At 44.0% G+C, this 22,145-nt stretch overlaps 1 protein-coding gene across 2 annotated transcripts in view; it reads left to right on the top strand.

Moving 5' to 3' along the window:
• The window catches only part of ALDH1A1 (aldehyde dehydrogenase 1 family member A1), a 55,001-nt gene that overhangs the window by 17,303 nt on the left and 15,553 nt on the right, over window positions 1–22,145 (top strand). For both annotated transcript variants that reach the window (XM_028748537.2, XM_028748538.2), the window contains exons 3-7: window positions 13,350–13,454; window positions 15,903–16,043; window positions 18,848–18,977; window positions 19,823–19,884; window positions 21,475–21,603. In XM_028748537.2, the coding sequence (XP_028604370.2) occupies window positions 13,350–13,454; window positions 15,903–16,043; window positions 18,848–18,977; window positions 19,823–19,884; window positions 21,475–21,603 (567 nt within the window). The remainder of the gene's footprint in view (window positions 1–13,349; window positions 13,455–15,902; window positions 16,044–18,847; window positions 18,978–19,822; window positions 19,885–21,474; window positions 21,604–22,145) is intronic.

The raw sequence follows: 22,145 nt of genomic DNA, 5'->3' as shown, positions 1-22,145 counted from the left end.
TCATACCAAGAACTAACTTAGTTGGTCTTTAAGGTGCTACTGGAAGGAATTTTTTTTTTGTTTTGACTATGGCAGACCAACACGGCTACCTATCTGTAACTTATTTGAGCTGAACATGTTGCTCAGGTTCTGCTTACAGCGGCATCTGGTTGGGCCTTGTGAGAAGAGGATGCTGGACTAGATAGGCCTTTGGCCTGATCTAGCAAAATCTTCTTATGTTATCATGTCATCTGTAATACTGTGCAAGAAAAGACAGCCCCAAGCACATTACATATATAGTTGTATAGTTGCTGCAGTTCAGCAAAAGTGTTCCTCTGTAGCAAGCTTGGGAATCTGGGTGAGGGACACCTCATGAAATCTGTATTTGCGCTGCACATGTGGGATGGGGATGTACATTCCTATCTGCCTTGAGAGCAAAAGGAAATGTGCAGCCCAATCCACTCTCTTGAATCACTGATTGCATAGGGCCTGGCTGCAGCTAGACTCAAGCTAACATATTTAGTATTCAGGCATTAATGTACTAGGAAGCAGAAGGCTTCTCAAAATAAAACTACCGTAGATTGTTTTCATGTTCTTCCTATATTCTAAGGACATAATAAACCTGTATATCCAGTTTCCAGAAGCTCTTGAAAGAAAAACATCAGTGGGTTGTATCCATTCCACTCACACAACAGACTTCCACTTGCACAACCAAACTCCCCCCTCTCCTCTCCCATGTAGCTCCTGTGCCCCCTCAGAATCTGCCTGAGGGGTCTGTGAGACCCTTTGGAGCAGATACTGGGAGTGTGAAGGAAGGGGAAATCACACTGCATGAGCAGAACACCACTCAAAACATGCAGCATTGACTGCAACCCAAAGAGTCTTGTGGCACTTTAACATCTGTTATGGGATAAGCTTTAAAGGACTGCAATCTACCTGGTCACATGTATGAAATGCTATCCTATGTTGCAGGTGTGTGCGTGCATATGTGAATGCAGGATGGGGAAAGGATTGTAAACAGTGAAGTCAAAAGAAAACAAAATGCAGAAAAGTATGCTGGTGATAATTATCTTATTAACTGGGCCTTTCATACAGACACACACAACATACATCCTGGCTTTGGTAAAACGATTTTTTTAAAAAATGATTTTTTTTTAAATTAAAAAATCAATTCTGCAGTTTCAGTCCAGAAAAGACAGCACTTAACAACACTGCAGTCTTCTTTTGAAGTTCCCGTATTCACGTTATGTTGGTTGCAGTGTCATTGGAAGCTAAAATGGCCTCTTCCTGTTTTTTCTATATTGCCATGTTGCCATTTTAGAGTAGTGCTGTGTAGAGAAAAGCCTGTTTGTCTTATAAGAGAATTCAGATGTGCCATTTTGGCAGATGATGGCATATCATTGGAAGCTGATCAGGTGAATGAATCTCAAGGGTTGCACAGTATAGAATAGAATAGAATAGAATAGAATAGAATAGAATAGAATAGAATAGAATAGAATAGAATAGAATAGAATAGAATAGAATAGAATCATAGTTGGATGGGACCCTGAGGATCACCTAGTCCAACTGTTTTTGGGGGACAGGGGGCAGGCAGGTGTGGGGACTCCCTGGTCCTGAACAGGGTAAGCGTGCCCCTGAAAGACCAGGTGCACAGCCTGGGAGTCATTTTGGACTCACAACTGACCATGGAGGCGCGGGTCAATTCTGTGACCAGGGAAACTTTCTACCAGCTCCATCTGGTACACCGGCTGCTATAACTTGTGGATTGAATCAGCAGAATGGATTTTTATCACACTACATGAGTTAGTTGGTTTATCAGTGCCAGGATGTCTGTGCTATCAGCCCCGCTTTTCTGCGAACAATGTAAATTACCACCACCCATACTTACTTTGGATCTGACAGTTTACCTCCTCTAACCATCAAGTACCTGAAACTGAGGATACTTCTTCATATCTCTGATGAAGTGGACTGTAGCCCACAAAATCTTATGCTGTGATAAAGTTGTTAGTCTTTAAGGGACCACAAGATTCTTCTTTGTTTTTTCCATATATCCAGCTAAGTCCTCTGCCTTAAAAAAATCCATGTTGCAAACAAGCTTGCCACAGAAGCAAAGGATATCATAGCAAATTCTTTCCATGCTTATGCACAAACAAACGGATAAGCAGAAAGGCATTATCTTATCGAACCCCTAAAGTAGTTCTCTCATCTTACCACCAGCACGTTGCTATTCCTTGCATCAGAGTATAATTGCTAAAATAGAAAGTATCTTTGAACTTTGTACAGATTGGCAGCAAACGTTTTGAAGATTTTCAGGTCATCTGAAGGAGAAAGGAAAATAGCTGTGCAATTAAGAGAATCACTCGCAGGGCCCTTTGCTTATCCCTTTATTGGCCAGAGATTGCTGTGAGCTGGGGGCAGGTAGGACACAGCAGGCGTTTGAGCATTCCAGCCAGCCTGTGCCTTTCCCAGCAGCTGGGTGTGCAAACTCTGGCAGGTGACGGAAGTTCATCTCCTTGCTGCTGAAGGATCACATGCTGATAGTTACACACAGAAGTGTTGTGCAAGGCCAAAGGGCAGGTACATCAGGGTGGCTCCCTCCTTCCCTTAGATACCTGTCAGCCCTAAGCCACAGTTTCTCACCTTTACGCATGTGCTCAACTCTCTCGCATTGAAATCAGGCTTGGCTGGATCACAGCCCCAAAGGCATAATATTTCACAAAGAAAAGAAGGAGAAATTTGGGAGGCCTCTTCTGGAATGTTGAAAGCATGAGGAAAAGGTCTGGAGTTGTGACTTTATTCTCAAATCTGATCGTTCCCCCTTGGTAAATGCTTGGAAGAAACACCCTGTGGAGGGACCCAATTCTGCAGCCTCCTCACCTGCTCCTGCACCGACCGCTCTGTGCCCATCTTGGTGTTTGCATTTCCTTGATAAGGCAGTAGAGATGTGGTGAGAGTTGGGCAATATTTAACAAGTTTCAGAAACTGGCAGCAGTGTTCAGCTTTTTAGGATGATAAAACACTCCAGGAAAGTGGGGGGGGGTGTTTATGTTGCAGGTATAAGGTTCTTACTCCTTTTCTCTAAAAAAGAAGGAAGGGTGAAAAATGCATCCACAAAATTCTATATCGGCTCGCTTAGCACAGCTTTTTTTGGAATTGTGTGACTGATTCTGTATGGGCTTTTAATGATTTAAAAAGAAAGAAAGATGGGCACACATTTAGCATGCTAATCCTAATCCATTTTCAGAGGCATACTGAAGTGTGAACATGGGATGAAAAACTTAGCCCCTAAGTGTCAGGCGTAGCCAAGCCTGCCTTTTAGGGGGCAGGTGTGCCACGACTCAGTCTAATGCACAATAAAGTTCCACTTCAGTGTGTCCCTCATCCATATGCAGCCTGCAGCCCATTGATCCCGTTCCTTGGGATGCTTTGATGGAGCAGACAACAGTATACCATTGTCCTGATCCACAGATCAGGGATTCCAGAAAAGGATGTCAAAACTGCCAAAATGATTCATTCTAGTGCTTTGTTATGAAAAGGTGAATACTTCAATGCAATGCCAGAAACCTTACTGCCTTTACAGACTCAGGATAGACACGAAAACAGCAAACATTCATCATGACTGCCTGCCCCCAGGCAAGCATTTTGTGCATTGCTTATACAGAAAATATCACGTGTCAGTTTGGTTAGAAACCCCCATTGGCCCACCTGGCTCACGAAGGCAGGGATGGCAGGCAGCCAAGCCTCATGGACAGCTCCCCTCCCTAGGCCAAGAGCCAAGCATCCAAAGTCCACAGATAAGCATAGCACCAAAGCAAGCCAAAGAGCATATATCAAAGCAAGCAGATAAACATATATGAGCTCATTCTTGCAGCCAATAATAGTTAGTCCCGGGGTTCCCTTGCCTACCAAGATGGCATTTACAGGCCTTTAGAAACATTTTCACAGTTTGGTTCTACACAAAGATGTGCGGTGAATTTGCTACTCAGCTCCAAGCAAAATCCACAGCAATGCACAAAACAACACAAAAAAAGTAATCCTATTGCTATAATTGTGACAAAAATCATTAATAAGCGGTGCTACCCCCCAACCCCCAAACCCTTGGAACCACCATGTTTCCTGTCCCAAATTGGCTATATATTGATGCAACACTTCTCATATATCTATTCTGTTTTACAAACCCCTCCTAGAGCAGCCGTTGCTCAGGACAACCAACATAGTCAGCCAGATTCCAGAGGTGTGTTGGGCGGAGATGTAGCAATAGCACTGCAGAGGTAGCAGCCAGAGGGCTTATTATTATTATTTACGTATACCCTGCCCACCTGGCCAGGTTTCCCCAGCCACTCTGGGCAGCTTCCAACAGAATATTAAAAACACAATAAAACATCAAACATGAAAAACTTCCCCAAACAGGGCTGCCTTCAGATGTCTTCTAAAAGTCAGATAGTTGTTTATTTCTTTGACATCTGATGGAAGGGTGTTCCACAGGAAGGGCGCCACTACTGAGAATGCCCTCTGCCTGGTTCCCTGTAACTTCAATTCCTGCAGTGAGGGAACTGCCAGAAGGCCCTCGGCGCTGGACCTCAGTGTCCGGGCAGAACGATGAGGGTGGAGACGCTCCTTCAGGACCGAGGCCCTTTAGGACTTTAAAGGTCAGCACCAACACTTTGAATTTTGCTCAGAAATGTACTGGGAGCCAATGCAGGTCTTTCAGGAACTGGAGTTATATGGTCTCGGCAGCTGCTCCCTGTCACCAGTCTAGCTGCCGCATTCTGGATTAATTGCAGTTTCCGGATCACCTTCAAAGGTAGCCCCACATAGATTGCATTGCAGGAGTCCAAGCGGCAGATAACTAGCACATGCACTACTCTGGCAAGACAGTCTGTGGGCAGGTAGGGTCTCAGTCTGCGTACCAGATGGAGCTGGTAGACAGCTGCCCTGGACACAGAATTAACCTGTGCCTCCATGGACAGCTGTGAGTCCAAAATGACTCCCAGGCTGCACACCTGGTCTTTCAGGGGCACAATTACCCCATTCAGGACCAGGGAGTCCTCCACACCCGCCCGCCCCCTGTCCCCCCAAAACAGTACTTCTGTCTTGTCAGGATTCAACCTCAATAGACGCCATCCATCCTCCAACCACCTCCAGACACTCACACAGAACCTTCACCACCTTCACTGGTTCCGATCTGAAAGAGGGATAGAGCTGGGTATCATCTGCATACTGATGAACACCCAGCCCAAACCCCCTGATGATCTCTCCCAGCGGCTTCATGTAGTTGTTAAAAAGCATGGGGACGGAACCCTGAGGAACCCCACAAATGAGAGCCCAGGGGTCTGAACACTCATCTTCCCACACCACTTTCTGGACACTGCCCAGGAGGAAGGAGTGGGACTACTGTATAACAATGCCCCAGCTCCTAGCCCCTCTAGACGGTCCAGAAGGATGTTATGGTCGATGGTGTCAAAGGCTGCTGAGAGATCCAGCCGAACTAGGAAACAGCTTTCACCCTTGTCCCTAGCCCGCCGGAGATCATCAACCAGCGTGACCAAGACCTGAATCCTGATTGGAAGGGACACAAATAGTCCGCATCCTCCAGGCATGCCTGGAGTTGTTCAGCAACCACTCAATCAATCAATCAATCAATCAATCACCTTGTCCAAGAATGGAAGATTTGAGACTGGGCGATAGTTGGCCATATTGGCTGGGTCCAAAGATGTTATTTTAAGAAGTGGTTTAATGACCATCTCTTTCAGCAGGTCTGGGAAGGCTCCCTCAGAGAGGGAAGCATTCACCACCCCCAGCTCTTCCCAGCTCACTTTTATCAGCCAGGATGGGCAAGGATCAAGGAGACAGGTGGTTGGTTTCATGCGTCCAAGCAGCCTGTCCACATCCTCGGAGGTAACAGATTGGAATTGATCCCATGCAACTCAACCAGACAGAGCTCTAGCACTCTCCCGCCCTGGCCTTGCTCCCACGGTGGAGTCTACCTCTTTCCGAATCTGAGCCACTTTATCTGCAAAAAACTTTGCAAAATTATTGTAGGAGATGTTGGGCCCCGATGGCAAAGGTGGTTCCGTTAGATTGTGAGCCACCTGAAAGAATCTCCTGCTGCTGTTTTCTGCAGATGCTATCTCCACTTGGTAGGCTCAGCGTTGAGCTCTAACCCGTCTGATTCAGAATGATTTTTCCACCACCAGCACTTTAGCCGTCTCGGCAATTGTTCATCACCCTCAGCCCTGGGGGAAACCACAGCACTGTCTGAGCTCCATGCAGTCGGAGAGGGCACTTTGGAGCCAGACAGTCAATAGCTCTGGTTAACTCCGCATTCCAGCGGACCACCAGGGAATCAGCTGAAACAACATGGGATAAAACATCCCCTACCCTCTGGATCCATTGAGTGGCAGGGGCGGACCATCTGAATCTGTCCCACCTCCATTCATAGAGGAATGGTTGTGGAGAAGTCCAGTTGCACCAGGAAGTGATCTGACCAGGGCACTTCTTTTGTTTCACTTTTACTTAGTGTCAAATAATCCACATCCATAGAGATAAACACCATGTGTAAGGCATGTCAATTACTATGAGTTGGGTCAAACTTATTCAGGGACAGCCCCATGGAGGCCATGCTTTCCACGAAGCCCCAAGTGGCCCCTTGTAAGGTCATGTTGGCATGGATGTTAAAATCCCCTAGGACAACCAAACTAGGTGTCTCCAGGAGAACATCCGCCACGACCTGAAGCAGCTCGGGCAGGGAATCCTAGGTGCAGCGGGGAGGTCGGTAACCAAAAGGAATCCTGTACTGCCCCTATTGTCCAACTTCCAGAGCATGCACTCAGAGAACTGGGTCTTCCCAATAGGACGCCTGGTGTAAGCTAATGACTTCCTATAAATCACTGCAACGCCCCCTCCCCACCCATATGACCCGGGTAGCTATGCATAAGAGAAACCTGGCAGACAAACAGCAGCAAGAACAGGCCCATCTGCTTCATCCAGCCAAGTCTCTGTTACCAAATCAAGTCCTCCATCCATGACAGCCGTCTTGTGAATCTTTGACCTGACATTGCACAGCAGCACCTTAAGGCCATGTGGGTCTCCCTTGCTGATTCCAATATCCTTCCGGTCAAGACCAGAGCCGGAGGCAGGGGTAGTCTTCAAACAACAACTAAACCTGCCTCCATTGTCTGGTCTTAGCGTAGCTCCTCCTCCTGCCTGTGATCACTGAGATTGGGTGTCTCAGTGCATTCTCCCCTGTGGAACTTACCCCAGCCATTCTGAATCCTTGCCTGGAGTGAGGGGCAGTGGGGACCTGTGACGGTGATTCTGGACAGGCTTGGAGCTCCCCAAGACTGATCATCTGCCTAGGTAAATCCATAACTGCTGCCCTCAAGGGGCTGAGTTTAACATGTTACTGAAGCCTGGAGGAAAGAGAAGCAGCTGCAACAGTAGGCTGGCTGTTTCTGTCTGTGTTGAAAACTCAGGGAGATGAGTTAAAGGCTTTGCAGGGGTGGGTGAAGGCTAGAGAGACTGATGTTTCTCTGGAAAGATATATGCAAGCCACCGCCTGTGACGTTGTTAGGGATTCAGCTGGAAAGAGAGAGGCAGGAAAAGCAGTTGCTCACCTTTGCTTGTTGATATGTACGCAAAAGTGGATGGCTGCAGCACCCTGAGGTAAAAGCTATTGCTCCACCAGGTTGGTCACCATCAGGGTGGGATCCTGAAGCTGAGAATAGCACCTCAACTGACGATGGGGAAGGGGAATGCCTTCAGGTAGTGAAAGTGAGGGAAGGATGAGGCTGCACATCCTTTGGTGAAGTCTAAAGTGAAACAGCCTCGGGGGCTGCTGCTGCCCCAGCCCCACCAATGCAGGTGAACAGCGTTCACACCTGGTGTGCTCATGGTGATGGTTACGAAATTTCACCAGCAGCCACACAAAACACTGCTGGCCTGGCTGTTACATTTGTGGGATGAACGGGCAAACACCTGCTGTCTTGGTCTTCATTCTCTGTCAAGACAGCAAGGCTTTGCCGACTTTTGACAGTTTGCACCTTCTTCTGATAGAGCGCTGGAGCTGATCATTCTGCCATTTTGGGCATCACACGGGCCCTCCTTTGGGCCTGGGGATCAGGACAAGCAGGGAAGAAGCAAGCAAGAGTACTGAACAGACTCTGGGCCATATCCAGAACTGCGGGTCCAGGCTACACTACCCATATATTAGTGGCATCCTGTATATTAGTGACAAACCCCATGCTGTAGCCCCAGGCAGGGATGAAAAAGAGGAGCCTTACTCATCAGCTATGATTGATATGCCAAGGTTGATGGCAAGTACAATGAAACAATTGCCTGGCTACTTCATCACATACCTAAAGTCAGCATGGATAGGTCTATCTGTCATGTGCCACAGCAGTTTGGGCATAAGAATTGGGCTGAAATCCATTTAATTCCATGTATTCTCACTTGCAAGCATGGAGGTGGGATTTATGTTAAAACAAACAGACTTTTCACACTCATTTCAATGGGCACTAAGCACAACTAACTTCGTCTAGAATCTAGATTCAGTTAATTTTCTAAAATCAGGGTTTATTCCTGATGTCTCTCCATGCCCCAAACTCATACTAAAAGCCAGTAAAAGCCCTTAATAAGACTCATGTGTGTTTTGGGTTAGTAAGGAATTCAGAAAATGGCCTTTGATATACATACACTAGTAAATATTTTACTTGATTATGCTCCAGAGTTAAATAATGATTATTCAACTAATAATGTTGTCCTTTGAATTTTTCTGTTACACTTTCAACCTAGATTTTTAAAAACAATTAAAAATAATTTATGCTGCAATGTTTTAAAGGCTTAACTGGGAGTAAATCTCAATGAATTCAGTGGAACTTCCTTTTGCTGTGGGTTGCATTGCACAGTACTAATTTGTAGTTATGTAGAGCGACTGAAAAAATACTTTTTTGTTGCCTTTGGGAAGCCAAGCTGAAAGGCAACATAAATGTATTATTTACTAAGCAGAAAGAAAAATATAAGACTCTTAAACCAATATGCTGTGAAAGGTGGTCATTTGTATGCCCGTGGTGTTAAGTCTGAAAGAACTCTGACATTAAACCCTTTGTTTTCTTTATGAGTTAAATTATTGGCAACCTTTTTCTACACAGTTCAAATCTGGTAAAGCCACTGAGGGTCAAATACAACTGTTCTGCTTCTGTAAGCCATCTCCATCTCATGGGAGCATCAACTGGCTATGCTTGGTCTGGGAAAGACTTGCTTGGCTTCATTTACCAGAAGCTGCTCAGCATGGACCTTGAACTTTGCATTCAAGGATCTCCCAAGGCCACCTTCCTAGCGGTAAGCTTCCTGGACAAGGCTTCCTTCTGTGACATTGGATCAACTAAGCCAATGGCAATCAGTGGAGCTGTGGCACCTTGGCTTGTATGGCATCCCAGCCATCAAAAGGGGCAGAGGAGAAAGGGACTTTGGAGAAGACAAATGTAAGCCGCCTATTATAGATGGATAGGAAGACACACAAACATTTTGCATACTTGAATAATGTTAGGCACACAAAGTCTTCTGAACATGTTTTCATTTTACCAAAATCCAAACTCAGTGAGTCACAGACTTGTACAAGAGAGCCCTTTGAGGAAACTAAACCCACAATTAGCAAAATAAACACCATAGAGGACATCTCATCCATGTTGTGCTTTCGAATACTTGTTCTTGCAAAGAGGACCAGTTCAGACAGGCCCAGAACAGCTGTTGATGATGATCCTGCTTGCTTATTTGTTCATTTCTTCTGCCTGTCAATTATGATATGTCATTCACAATGGCATGCGTTCTGCCTTAGCACAAGGGAGCTCAGCTTCCATGGAAGGCTTATTAGAAAGAAAAGTGATGAGTGTGCTAGCGTGACCCGTTCCCTGCACTTCAACAGCCTAGGAGTTCCCTACCTCTCTGTCACCCCCCTGCAAACACCTGAGGGGAAGCCACAGTTCTTGGGATCATAGGAAGTTGTCTGGATGGAGGGTCATGCTAATAATGGCTACCAGCCATGGTGGCTATTTCTGCATCCACCGACAGAAGCAGGAAGCCTCTGTATATCAGTTGCAGGAAATCACAAGTGGAAAGAGGCCTTGCCTCAGGCTTCTGCTCAGCTGCTTTGAGAACAGCATGCTGGACTAGATGGGCCTTTGACTTGCTCCAGTCGGGCTCTTCTTATGCTCTACAGTTACCAGATCAGACTGTTTGCCTATTTTGCTCAGTGTTGTTTATCCTCCAGGCTCTCAGGCAGAGGCCCCCGCACTGCCTGTCCCATCTCCTATTACTTTTTCCTATTACAGTGGTAACTCGGGTTACAGACGCTTCAGGTTACAGACTCCGCTAACCCAGAAACAGTACCTCGGATTTAGAACTTTGCTTCAGGATGAGAACAGAAATCACACGGTGGCAGCAGGAGGCCCCATTAGCTAAAGTGGTGCTTCAGGTTAAGAACAGTTTCAGGTTAAGAACGGACCTCCAGAACGAATTAAGTACTTAACCCGAGGTACCACTGTATTTAAAAAACCCTGCAGTTAAGGGCACATAGCTAGCATGTCATCTAGTTTTGCCCGTGTTGGCTGTGCTGCAGTCAAGCTGTCATTTGGAGATGATGAGAAGAGGAAATATGCTGTACCTGATATAAAAAGCCTTTGAGTCAGTGGCCTAAACGTAGCAGTAAGAACTTCCAAAAAAGGTATGTTTCACAATTGTCTTTTTTCATAAACAGATACGAATTTGACTTACCCTTGCATCACATGGCACTGTTATATTAATATTTACGTTTCACGCACTCTCTCATTTTGGGAGCGCACCTTGTTGCCAAGCGTGGGTTTTCATTATTTGACACTCTGCTTGCTATCTTCTTGTGCCTAATTTAGTTTTCATCGTAACAGATCATGGTTCTGCCCTTATGTTTTTTTAATCTACATCTGGGCTTGGCTATCGGTTTCCCTGGAAAGGATTTAGGCCATCATCCGCTTCCTGCTTGCTTAAAGGTTAGAACTGCATAGGCAAAATGCTTTCCAGCTATTTGAAAATGGATACTTTTAGCTATCTTACATCTGCTGCTGAGTAAATGAGTATGATCTCTGGGTTGCTCAGAACCAGGATATGTTTAAGATAATACTGTATTATTACTAATACTGGCACTCGTCTTTGTTTTCATGGTGCATCTGCAGCCTAAGAGGCAAAGGGAGGATTGGGAAAGGAAGAGGAGATAGAGGAGGAAAGTCCAGGTGCATCAGGTGACCCCTCTCCTCAATCCAGCCCATACATATGGGAGCAGGAGAGTACCACCTCCCCCCCCCAGCCATTCTGCACACCTTTGAAAACAGCCAACACTCATTGGGTTTGACATTCACAGGTTGTCCACCTACATGTAGATATGGGGACAGTGGAGAGGGGGAACTGGCTAGATGGGTGCAGGCAGAAGATGAGCCCTTGGTTCCTGGGGCCTCACGTAGGAGCTGCCTGAAGAGAAGCACCATCCACTTCTGACATTAATTCAGGAACACTGCACCATCAAGGACTCCTGACTGCTCCACGGAAATGAATGAAAGGATGAATTATGAAACTTCGTGAATAGTATTTCAGTAATTTACGACACAATACATCCTGTGCAAATCCTACTGCAAAGCTGAGAGCCAGTGTGGAATAAGAGAGTGTTGGACCACTCTCTGGGAGACCAGAATTTTAATCCTCTTTCAGCCTTGAAGCACACTGGGTGACCCTGGGCCAGTCACTGTCTCTCAAGCCAACCTACCTCACAGGGCTGTTGTGAGGATAAAGCAGGGAGGGGAGAACCACCACTTTGAGCTCCTTGGAGGAAATGATAGTATATAAATGTAAATAATAATAACTGGTAAATACGAAGTGAGACAACATGCTTCACTCATGACAAGGACTTGAATGACACTGGGGGGGGGGAGCAGCTTTGGATGGTGGCAGTGAGACATCCGATGTAAAACAAAAATAATATAAGGAAGGCATGGGATCCAAACAGGCAGTTGTGACCTTCCAGGTGCTTGACAGCACTTCCTGATTTTTGCTGCCCCAGGAAGGAAGTAGAAACAAGGATGTCAAGCACCTCCTGGGATGCTGTACATGACAGGTGGGTTCTGTCTGTATTGGCACCATGTGGGAGCAAGAGAGAAAACAGGCCTGGTGCCAGCAGTCAGTCTGCCTGGGGCCTGGCAAAGGCCCCACCTGCTCAGAAAGATCCCTCACCGGCCTGACTCAGCCGGGCTGCCCTGGGTAAATTTAAATGGCAGCAGCCACACAGATGTGAGTCAGGCTAGGCATCACTGCCAGCCCCACTCTAAGATGGCATCCAGGGTGCTGGGGAGGAGGACAGTCAGTAATGCTGTTGCCCTGGTGATGGCAGGCGGGCAACTGCAACTGCGTGAGGAGGTGTGAGTGCTGTCAGGAGGTCCATAAGGGTCCCCTGAAGGCTGAGGAAATAGAAGGTGGTTTTAACAAGCAAGTGGAATTGTGGGATGGGGATCTTTAGAAGTCAAGTGAGTGGCTAAAAAAATATCGACAAGAAAAAAATATTTGTAATTCCATCTCCTCAGTGTAAAACAAATAATTTGTGCATCTCTTCAGTCTGCCATCTCCACCAATCAGCCTTAGGATCAGTTTACACAACCACTTGGTTTTCAGAAACCAGGAATCTCTCTCTCTCTCTCTCTCTCTCTCTCTCTCTCTCTCTCTCTCTCTCTCACACACACACACACACACACATTTGGTTTTAATGGCATTACCAGTATTTTCAGTGCAACTCAACATGAGCCAGGAAGAAAAAGATATCAGGGATTAGCACTCTCTTTGTATTTTTTTAAAAAATTGTGACAGGGGGATATAGTTGTGTAGAGGCCATAATTCTGAACTCTCTCTCTAAATAGTTCCTGGTTATGACATTTCTTTAAACAAGAGCATGACTGTTATGTGTTGTTTTTTCATTTCAGAAAGTTGTGTGTTTTGCAGGGTGGAAAAATAAAAATATTGATTGATTTTATTTTGATTTAATGTTTGTATTCCGCTTTTCCAACAACAAATGTTGAACTTGAAGTGGCTCAAAATAATAACAATAACATTTTTAGAAACCCCAGACATTGCGATCATTATGATATCAGACACAACAACATATAAATAAAACAAAACTACAGCAACAGATTAATCAAAACAGTTAATACATTTCAATAAAGTCATAGTGACTCATAGTGTTGCCAGGATGCCATTTTGGTTATCAGATGCATTGTTTTGCAACACTGCAATGTATGGAAATGGGATAAGGAGTCACATAATGTCATCAATTTATCTGTCTGTCTTCCATTCCCTTGCAGATATTTATAAACAATGAATGGCATGATTCAGCTAGTGGCAAAAAATTCCCAGTCCTTAACCCTGCGACTGGAGAGAAAATTTGTGATGTTTCAGAAGGAGATAAGGTAAGTTTTCCTTTCTATGGACTTTATCTTTATTTGGGTGTAAACCTCTGCCGCAGGTCACTATCTAGGGGAGAAGAAATAATGGCACTGAGAGATAGCTCACTTGGCAGAACAAGACTCTTAATCTCAGGGTTGTGGGTTTGTGCCCCACGTTGGGCAAAAGGTCTCCTGCACTGCAAGGGGTTGGACTAGATGACCTTTGTGGTCCCTTCCAACTCTACAATCCTATGAAATCAGTCACACGGTGTGGCAATCGTCCAAGGACTGGAGAATCAAAGCCACATTCTGGGGCTGTGTGCACATTACCGTTGACTCCGACTCCACTGCCCTCCCATCACTGGTGTTTAAACCCAAGCACACATGACACTTGCCATAAACTACATTTCTTGATAAATATTGTTGTTTGATGTGTTTTCTCTTAAACCAGCTTCCATCCAATTTGGAAACCTAAGCCACAGCAAAACTGAGATGTGTACATTTGAAACATCCATTACGCAGGTGCAGGTGACAGCTTCATTGAATAAGAGTTTGAGGGGCTGCAGGCATGGGGAAATAAATCAGGTGATAAGCATAGAATGAAGCCATCACTCCCCCCTCTCTAGTGTGTACAGCAGTGTAAAAATGTGATTTCAAATTCAGCTGGGGAGGGGGTGACCTTGCTGCATTTTAAGCTCCTGATGTGAACGTAGCCGAGGTGAGTAAGGGCATTCTGGCTCAATTGCAAAAAGTCCTAAGAATGGACTTAAGTGTGAATGTGCCAAAAAAGCTCAACAATTGTCCAGATTTTCACTGTTTGAAATATGGCAACCCTAAAACAGAGAGGACTGTTTGGACTCCTGATTATTGTGTCCAATCCAAGTGAGCTTTTTAAAAAGCTCTTTTTAAAAATAAATCCTGATTCTGAATGTGTGTAGGAGATGCTAGTTACGTGCAGTGCTGATTGGCTAGTGCCTATAATATCATCCGAACTACCCCCACCTTGATCCCAGAGCAATTTCTAAAGAAGAAATATGGATAAACTTCCATTTATCACCAGCTTCTTTCCCCAGATAAAGATTGTTACAAATCAGGTGATCCGCTGCTTGAGCAATCTTGAATTAAACTGTGCCAGTGATTTACTCAACATTTGGGGCTCTCATAAGGTTTTAAAAAAGAAAGGTTTACAAACCGTTTATTGATTTGTTTGAGCTTTCTCTCCCCCACCCATAAAAAAAACCCCTAATGTAGATTGACAATTAAGTAGGCCCTGAATCCAGCAATTTATTTAAAAAAATCAGCTAATTATACAAGTAATTGTAAACTTCAGAGCTTAGTACTTAGGCAGTGAGCCAAAAGATTTTAAGACTTTAATCTGGATGTTCAATAGCGCTAACAAAGAATTGTGTATTACTTTAAAAAAAAAAACTTGGAAAATCAAAAGGGGATTACAATTCAAAGACACACATGGGAATGGGAAACAGTATCCTTTCAATTAGATTGTTCATTTAGGCTGCGCTCTCTAAGACTAAATGGCTTAAAGCATGATTGCATCTATTTCAAAAATGGTCCATGGGATGTAAAGTACATTTACAGTCTAATATTATGCATGTCTACTCAGAACCAAATCTCAATGAGTTTTATGGCGCTTACTCCCAGGAAAATGTGTATAGGGTTGCAGTGATAGGGATGTACTCCCTGTGGCTGAGGGGTCATAGAATACTGTGTGTGGACCTCACTCCCCACCAGCAAAAAGGAAGGTCTGTAGGTGAGAATGGAAAATTCTGCTGCTGCTGCTAGAAATGGGGGATTAGGAGGCACAGTTGCCCCCCTCCCTCAAATGGACTCCTAGTTATGCCTTTCCAGGAGTTTGTTTGCTCAAAACCTATCAACACAGGACACTTTTAAAAAACTTAAATCAAGCATTTAACTTTGAACAAAAATCCTCTGCTACTCACAGCAACAACAAAAAGTCCCAGAATTCTTAAGTGTTCTGCAGGCAACATTTAGCACAGCCTCGTCTCTTGCTCATGGACCTAGAGAAACACAGAGATAAAGAAAAAACAGATATAAGTTCAGAAAAGGATATAAACAGCAGAGTGAGAGAAGGCTTTGTGGGGCCGTGATCCAGCTCAGGGGGTTTATTGGCATCACACTGGCTGAGGGAAGGGGAAGCATCCTCTGCCTCACACCTGCTACTACACACCTCTAGTAAATAATGTCTGCATGTCAGCACTGGGTCACAGTTTTTAGCACCTATATTACATCCATGGTTTTTCGAGGAAGAAGAAGGCAGGATGGAGCAACAAGGATGTGGTATTCCTAGGGTTGCACTGGCAGTGGCATATGTAAAGCTGGAGATGCACTACTCAGATTTCACTAGAATTCATGTACCACTGATATGGTTCAGTCAAAATAAATTGAGCATCATATGCTTAATACTTACTGCATTTAAATGGATTTTCTGTACAGGCAGATGTCGACAAAGCTGTTAAAGCAGCAAGAAAAGCTTTCGAACTTGGGTCCTGCTGGCGAACCATGGATGCTTCAGAAAGAGGAAGGCTATTGAACAAACTAGCTGATTTAATTGAAAGGGATCGTCTCCTCTTAGCTGTAAGTCTAAAACATGGACCACATTTTAAGCAATTGAAATATTTGGAGACTGGCTTATTCTGAACACAATTGAGTATTTGCTTCGATGTTGTGAAAGACAAATTCCGAAATCTGTTTTAGAAAGTCGGGGAAAGTTGGTAGGGATGAACATTCATTCTAAGATACCTCAGCTGATCAAACGGCATAGTAATATCTAACCACAAACAATCCCATCCTCAGAAACAACGGCTTGTTGTTGTGTTCTGCTCGACATTGGATTTAGACTACTGTCTTCCTTTCTGTATTTAGCAAAACTGACAAAGTTGGCTAATGCCATTTAAAGGTCATGTCTCCCCACTGTTGCTGTAGAAGAAGAATAAAAGGAAGCTGTCAATTAGAGCTCCTATAGTCACTTTGAAAGCAAAAGTTGGGATGGGTGAGCAGTCACACATCTCCTCCACTGCGCCAAATCAGTCAGTGTGCTTCCAACTGACTCTTGACTTCTATACCCATCTAGACCATGGGTGGGGAACTGTGGTTCTCCAAATGTTGTTTGACTACAGTCTACAACAAGTGTGGACAACCTTAGGCCCTCTGGACATTGCTGAACTGCAACTCCCATCAGCCTAAACAAATGTGGCCAACGACTAGGGGTGATGGGAGTAGTAGTTGAGCAACATCTAGATGGTTCACAACTACCAACATGCTGCCTGGAGCTGATGGAAGATTTAGTCCAACAGCATCTGGAGAACTGCAGCCCCTCCTTCCCCTGAAAATCTGGAACTATGGCATATATATAAGTATGTTAATTTTTGGTTTGATACCAGTGTTGCTATGTCAAGAATTGCTTTGTTTAGCTATATCCTGCCAGAGTTCTTCATCCGTGTGGTGCTGTGTCAGCACTGCAGCCTCAGATATCTCAAAATCATCTCCAGTTGCTCTTCTCTGGTGTCTGATAATCAAACATAGAATGTTCAATTCCATTCTTAAAATTTTAACCTGTTATATTTAATGTGAATGATCACTACTAACATATTTATTGTCTAAATACTACATAATAATTGAAAAAAATATTTGGCCCTGTAACCTGAGAGAAAGAGATTATCATCTCCCAAAGAAGGGGGAAATTGCAGAAATGGAACAAACTCATGGGCTTATCTCAGATAATGTGGATGTATTTGCCGGCAGTGGAAACTAACCTTGGGTTTAATCATTTCTTTTCTACTATTTCCTTAGCCAAGAACAACAAATCTACTGTTAGGCTAAAATATGTTTATTTTTCCGTAAAGACATACCTTACTAATCACAATTCTTTCAAGCAGGCCCATCTTCTTGTTTTGAATTAGTTCTGCACTTCAAACACTACACATTAAAATCCTTTCAATATTTTTGGGTAGTTTGTCTATTCTTACAGTGTATTTTTACGCATGTCTACTCAGAAATATGCCCCATTAAGTTTAATGGGACTTACTCCTGGGTAATTATGTATAGGATTACAGCCTTACAGTACACTCCTAAGCCCACTGATCTGTGCTGCTGGAGGGGTCAGGATAAGGCCATGTTGGCCCTCCACCTGACTCAAATGCTATAGATTCCCCCACTGAGCCTAGCTGGCCAGGAAGCCACCAAGAGTGGTTCTCCTACCAGCAAGAACTAGGGGTAAAGCCTTGAAATAGGCAGAGTAATGATGGCTTTGGATCCACTGGATTCATAATCCTGCATATCCCCCAGGGGGTTCAAAAATGAAAAGCCATTGTGAATGGGTGATGTTTTGATTCAGGATGAGGCCACCAACCAAATGATTCCAGGATCAGACTAAAAATTGAGGCTCAGAGGAAGGGGACAGAACTAAAATAACATCTAACCACATTTGGGCTTATAAATGGTTATAAATTACCTATCATTCAATGCCAAAAGATACTTTTTGGACAGAGAGGAACAATGCTTCTTTTTGTGGTGTATGTGTGTGTGGTTTTTTGTTTTTTGCATATTTGATATACTTGTTTTTCCCAGCTGCTGTAAACCTTTTGGAAGAGAGCACATTAAAAGTTTATGACTGCAAATTCTCTGCACCGTTAAGCTATTAAATCTCACTGAAGTCAATGGGATTTGTACAGCCTAAGTGTTCAGCCTAAGTAAAGTCATAAACAACTCGGTTGGGACTTCATTCAACATGCAGTCCTTTTTTGTTCTACCAAGAGGCAAATTTTACTCTAGAAATCTTTCTGGTAGCATCCTTTGTCAGAATTGTGTAATGAAAGATTGGCAGACCTTAATGTTTACTTCATCCTGCAGTGTTTGATCACAAGGCACAAAGCAGCCATTCTGGATCAGCCACTTAAAAAAGAAGCCCAGTGGGTTTTGCCAAGAGCTGGTCTGTCATGAGTTAAAGATTCATTTTTCTGCAAGCACTTATTGTGCAAGACATGCCCATGCCTTATACAACGACCAATTGCTGTGTCATTTATTTGTATTTTTGAACGTACGGTTAGTGTGCTACATTAGGACTTTGATGCATACACTAGATTAGCGTCTACAGGCCACACGGAGGGCGATCCTACCAGTGCTACCTTCAATGCCCACCTTAGTTTCAACAAGATGCCAGGCCTATAAGCCAGAGTTGCAGAATAGTAGCCCTCTGGATGTTCTTGGATTCCAGCTCCCATTAGCCCCAGCCAGCATGGCCCATGGCAGGGAGGATGGGAGGTCACTGGTTCCCAACCCCCCCCCCCCCCTGCACAATGCTTAGAGCACTCAATGGTTATAGACCACCATATTGTTTTACTTATTTATAATGATTAATTACTCAACCTATTTTGTTCTAGACAATGGAGAGCCTTAATGGGGGTAAGCTTTTCCCCACCTCCTACTTAATGGACTTAGGCGGCTGCATTAACACTTTGCGCTACTGTGCAGGCTGGTCGGACAAAATCCAGGGACGGACCATCCCAATGGGTGAGTCATGAATGTGTCATCTGAGAAAAGTGTAACCTTAAAAATCCGTTACATAAGTGCAGAGCTGTGGTGGGTAAAGATTTATCAGCCAATATTGCCTCTTTTAAAAAAAACCACCACCACCAAAAAAACCATGGTTGACATATTTTGTATTACTTAGTTCCGTAATGCTTTTTAGTGAAGTTCCTACAGCTGCAGCAAATGGCAGAGTCCTGACAGAAATAATTTTTAAAAAGAGGTCAGCAGGTCTTAGTCATCACCCTTCTTCCATCCCTAGGTCATGTTTAGGAGTAGCCAATTCTTATATCATGTTTGTATATGATCCTTATATTAGGATTTCTGCTGCACGGTGGTCCTGCTAACAGGAAATGTCACCATGGATTCCATCCATCCCACTTGATTCAGATATTACAGCTGGTTAATTGGACATCTGGGCTAATTTAAATGCTTCACTGCCCTCCTGACTAGCTGCCAATTGGTTAGTTTGTTCTCTGCCTTTCCCCATCTATCTGTTTTTTCCTTGTGAGCAGTAACTTTAACTCCCTGCCATGGCAATTTTGTTATGTTTGTGTTGTTAAAATTATCAAAGTGGGGGGGGGGGCTCTGCAGCCTTGTGCTATGGCAAAATACAAGAGCTGAAAGATCTCTCTTCTACATGATTGCCTATAGAATTGGAGCATTCATTCTGCCCTCCAACCTTATGTGTTTGGTCGAATCTAGATATGTTTACCTTTTCTTTTGATAGTATCATATTATAATAGTATGGAACAATGCTGAATAATGTGAGACATTTTCTTTTCCTTAGCTATGCTTGCATCTTACCCATGTGTTCTTATCTTACTTAGATGGAAACTATTTCACATTTACAAGACATGAGCCTGTTGGAGTATGTGGACAAATTATTCCTGTAAGTTAGATCCATTGATATAATGGAGAAAATGGGTTGCATCCAACATTGACCTTGCAAAAGCAGAAGTCTTTCTGTTTGTCTAGCAGAGGCTTCTGCTAATGGAAAAGGTGGGGTGATGTTGTCTATTTCCCCTCCTCCCTGCAGAGTAGACCACCTTCCATGCCCTTTTTGAAGGTCCCCAACCCTCTGGAGCAGATTTTAAGGGCATAATGGAGAGGAAGAATTGCCAAAAAAAGCTACTGTTACTTACCTTAGTAGAAGCCTCTACTAAATGAAATGTTTGTCTACAAACAGAATGACTCCTTCCATTCACAGAAGGGGATTTTGGAAGCAACCGTGTGTCTTTTATTTAAGTAGCATTATGTTGATTCTTTTAAAAATAGCATAACTTTCCCCCCACTTCTGCAGACGTGGATAAAACTTCCAGGTACAACAGCCCCTTCAGAGTAGATAAAGCCTGCCTACTAAATTGCTAACAAATAGGTCCAGGGGCTTTTGTTCTCTAAAATATGCTTTCTCCAAAAATAATCCTTCTCTTAACTTTTTTTGTGGGGAGCTGAATTTGATTAAATTTCAAAGCATGGTTGCTCCTTCTGAATTCTGCCAAATTTCAGAATGATGGAGGGTAAAATAGAAATCATTAAACATCCCTTAATGTTTTGTGAGCAATCAGTCTGAAAACTGTGGACATCAGCCAAATTGCAAACAAGAAGGTCTGCAAAGAATCTTGAAAACTGCAGTTTATCCCCAGAAACCCAAAGCATTCTGGGAACTGTAGTTTACCCTTCACAAAGCTACAATTCTGGCACTCTTAACAAACAGTACTTCCCATCATTTTTTTTGGAGGGGCAGAGCCATGGTGTGGATGTTATCTAAGTTTTCCATGTGTTGATGAGCAGAGTGCATGTGTCATTGTCACATCCTTGATGCTGCCTTCTCTTGGTTAGATAGACAGGCCGCTCGCAATCATAAAGACCTTACACACTGATTGCAGCTCAGCAGCCAACTGTGTTGTAATATGATTGAGACCCCAAAAGGAGCTATTTTGTTGTGACCATCAAAGCATCCTGCCATGTCCTGCTTCCGTTCCTGCAAGAGGTCCATTTAACAAAGGGAATCAGGGAGGGAGCTGTTTATCAGTTCAATTAACACACTTCCAGTTCAGAAGTTGTTTCAGGGTTTGGAAAGAATGAGTTTATCTTCCATGAACTGGAAGGGTGGGTCTGCTTAGCAGATGTCATAACCAAAGCCCAGGAGGTGTTCTCAGGGATGCAAAGATAGCGTCATCCTAGGCCACTGCCACACAGAGAATGGGGAGCCTTCTGTGCAGATCTCACAGGCGGCAGTGGTTCTGTCATCAGGGTCAGTCCATGAGATAAGCCCCGAGCCAGCACACTGAAAAGACAAAGGGTCCACTTGGGCTCACTTTCACCAAATCCAATATTGACTTTTCATCGCTTATTGAATCTGAAAATGCACAAGACCCACAGAGCATTAGGGAGCATAAAGGATGTGAAGAGAATATGAAAGATAGGAGAATGTGTTGCTGTGATTTGTTGGTCATCTGTTCTTGTGCTGCCTTTTCAGTGGAACTTCCCCCTGGTTATGTTTGTCTGGAAGATTGCCCCTGCTCTTTGTTGTGGAAACACCGTGGTCGTCAAGCCGGCAGAGCAAACTCCACTAACGGCTCTTCACATGGGGTCTTTAATTAAAGAGGTGAGTTGCCATAGCAAAGCTGCCATGTGCATGTTCCCAAATGTGAATGTGAGTGAGCCCTTACCTTCGCAGGGCTTCTGAACAGTGAGGGCTGTTCTGTTTTGTGTCAGTGCAGCTTGCAGCATGTCTAACCTTGTCTTGCGGAATTGTAATGCACTGCAAACCACTGAAGCAAGTCAAGGGCATGAAGCCTCACATAGCTTTCCAGTCTAAATTGCTCAGAAAACAAATCATTAGCAGCTTAGCAAACTGAACATCTTGGCAATCATCAGGGCCTTCTGGAAGCAAAAGCAAACAAGAGCTCAGAAAAGCAGAATGTTGGTCTGGAGGGTGGGGGCGGGGGAGGTGGTTTTTCATGCAAGTATCTCAGTAATGAAACTCTTGTCTGTAATTTGAGATATTAATTTAACTTTGTGACTGAAATATTTACCCTACCAAGCACAAAACTGACAAGCATCATGTTTGGTGTGCCCAGGATAAATGCACACCTTATAGGGCTGTAATGCAAAATGTCTTTGCTTAGAAGCAACTCTCTTTCAGAT

The sequence above is a fragment of the Podarcis muralis genome, chromosome 11 (assembly GCF_964188315.1).
Source record: "Podarcis muralis chromosome 11, rPodMur119.hap1.1, whole genome shotgun sequence".
Taxonomy (NCBI): Eukaryota; Metazoa; Chordata; class Lepidosauria; order Squamata; family Lacertidae; genus Podarcis; species Podarcis muralis.
Note: the sequence above shows the minus strand (reverse complement) of the source record. Positions and strands in the feature narration are given on the sequence as shown.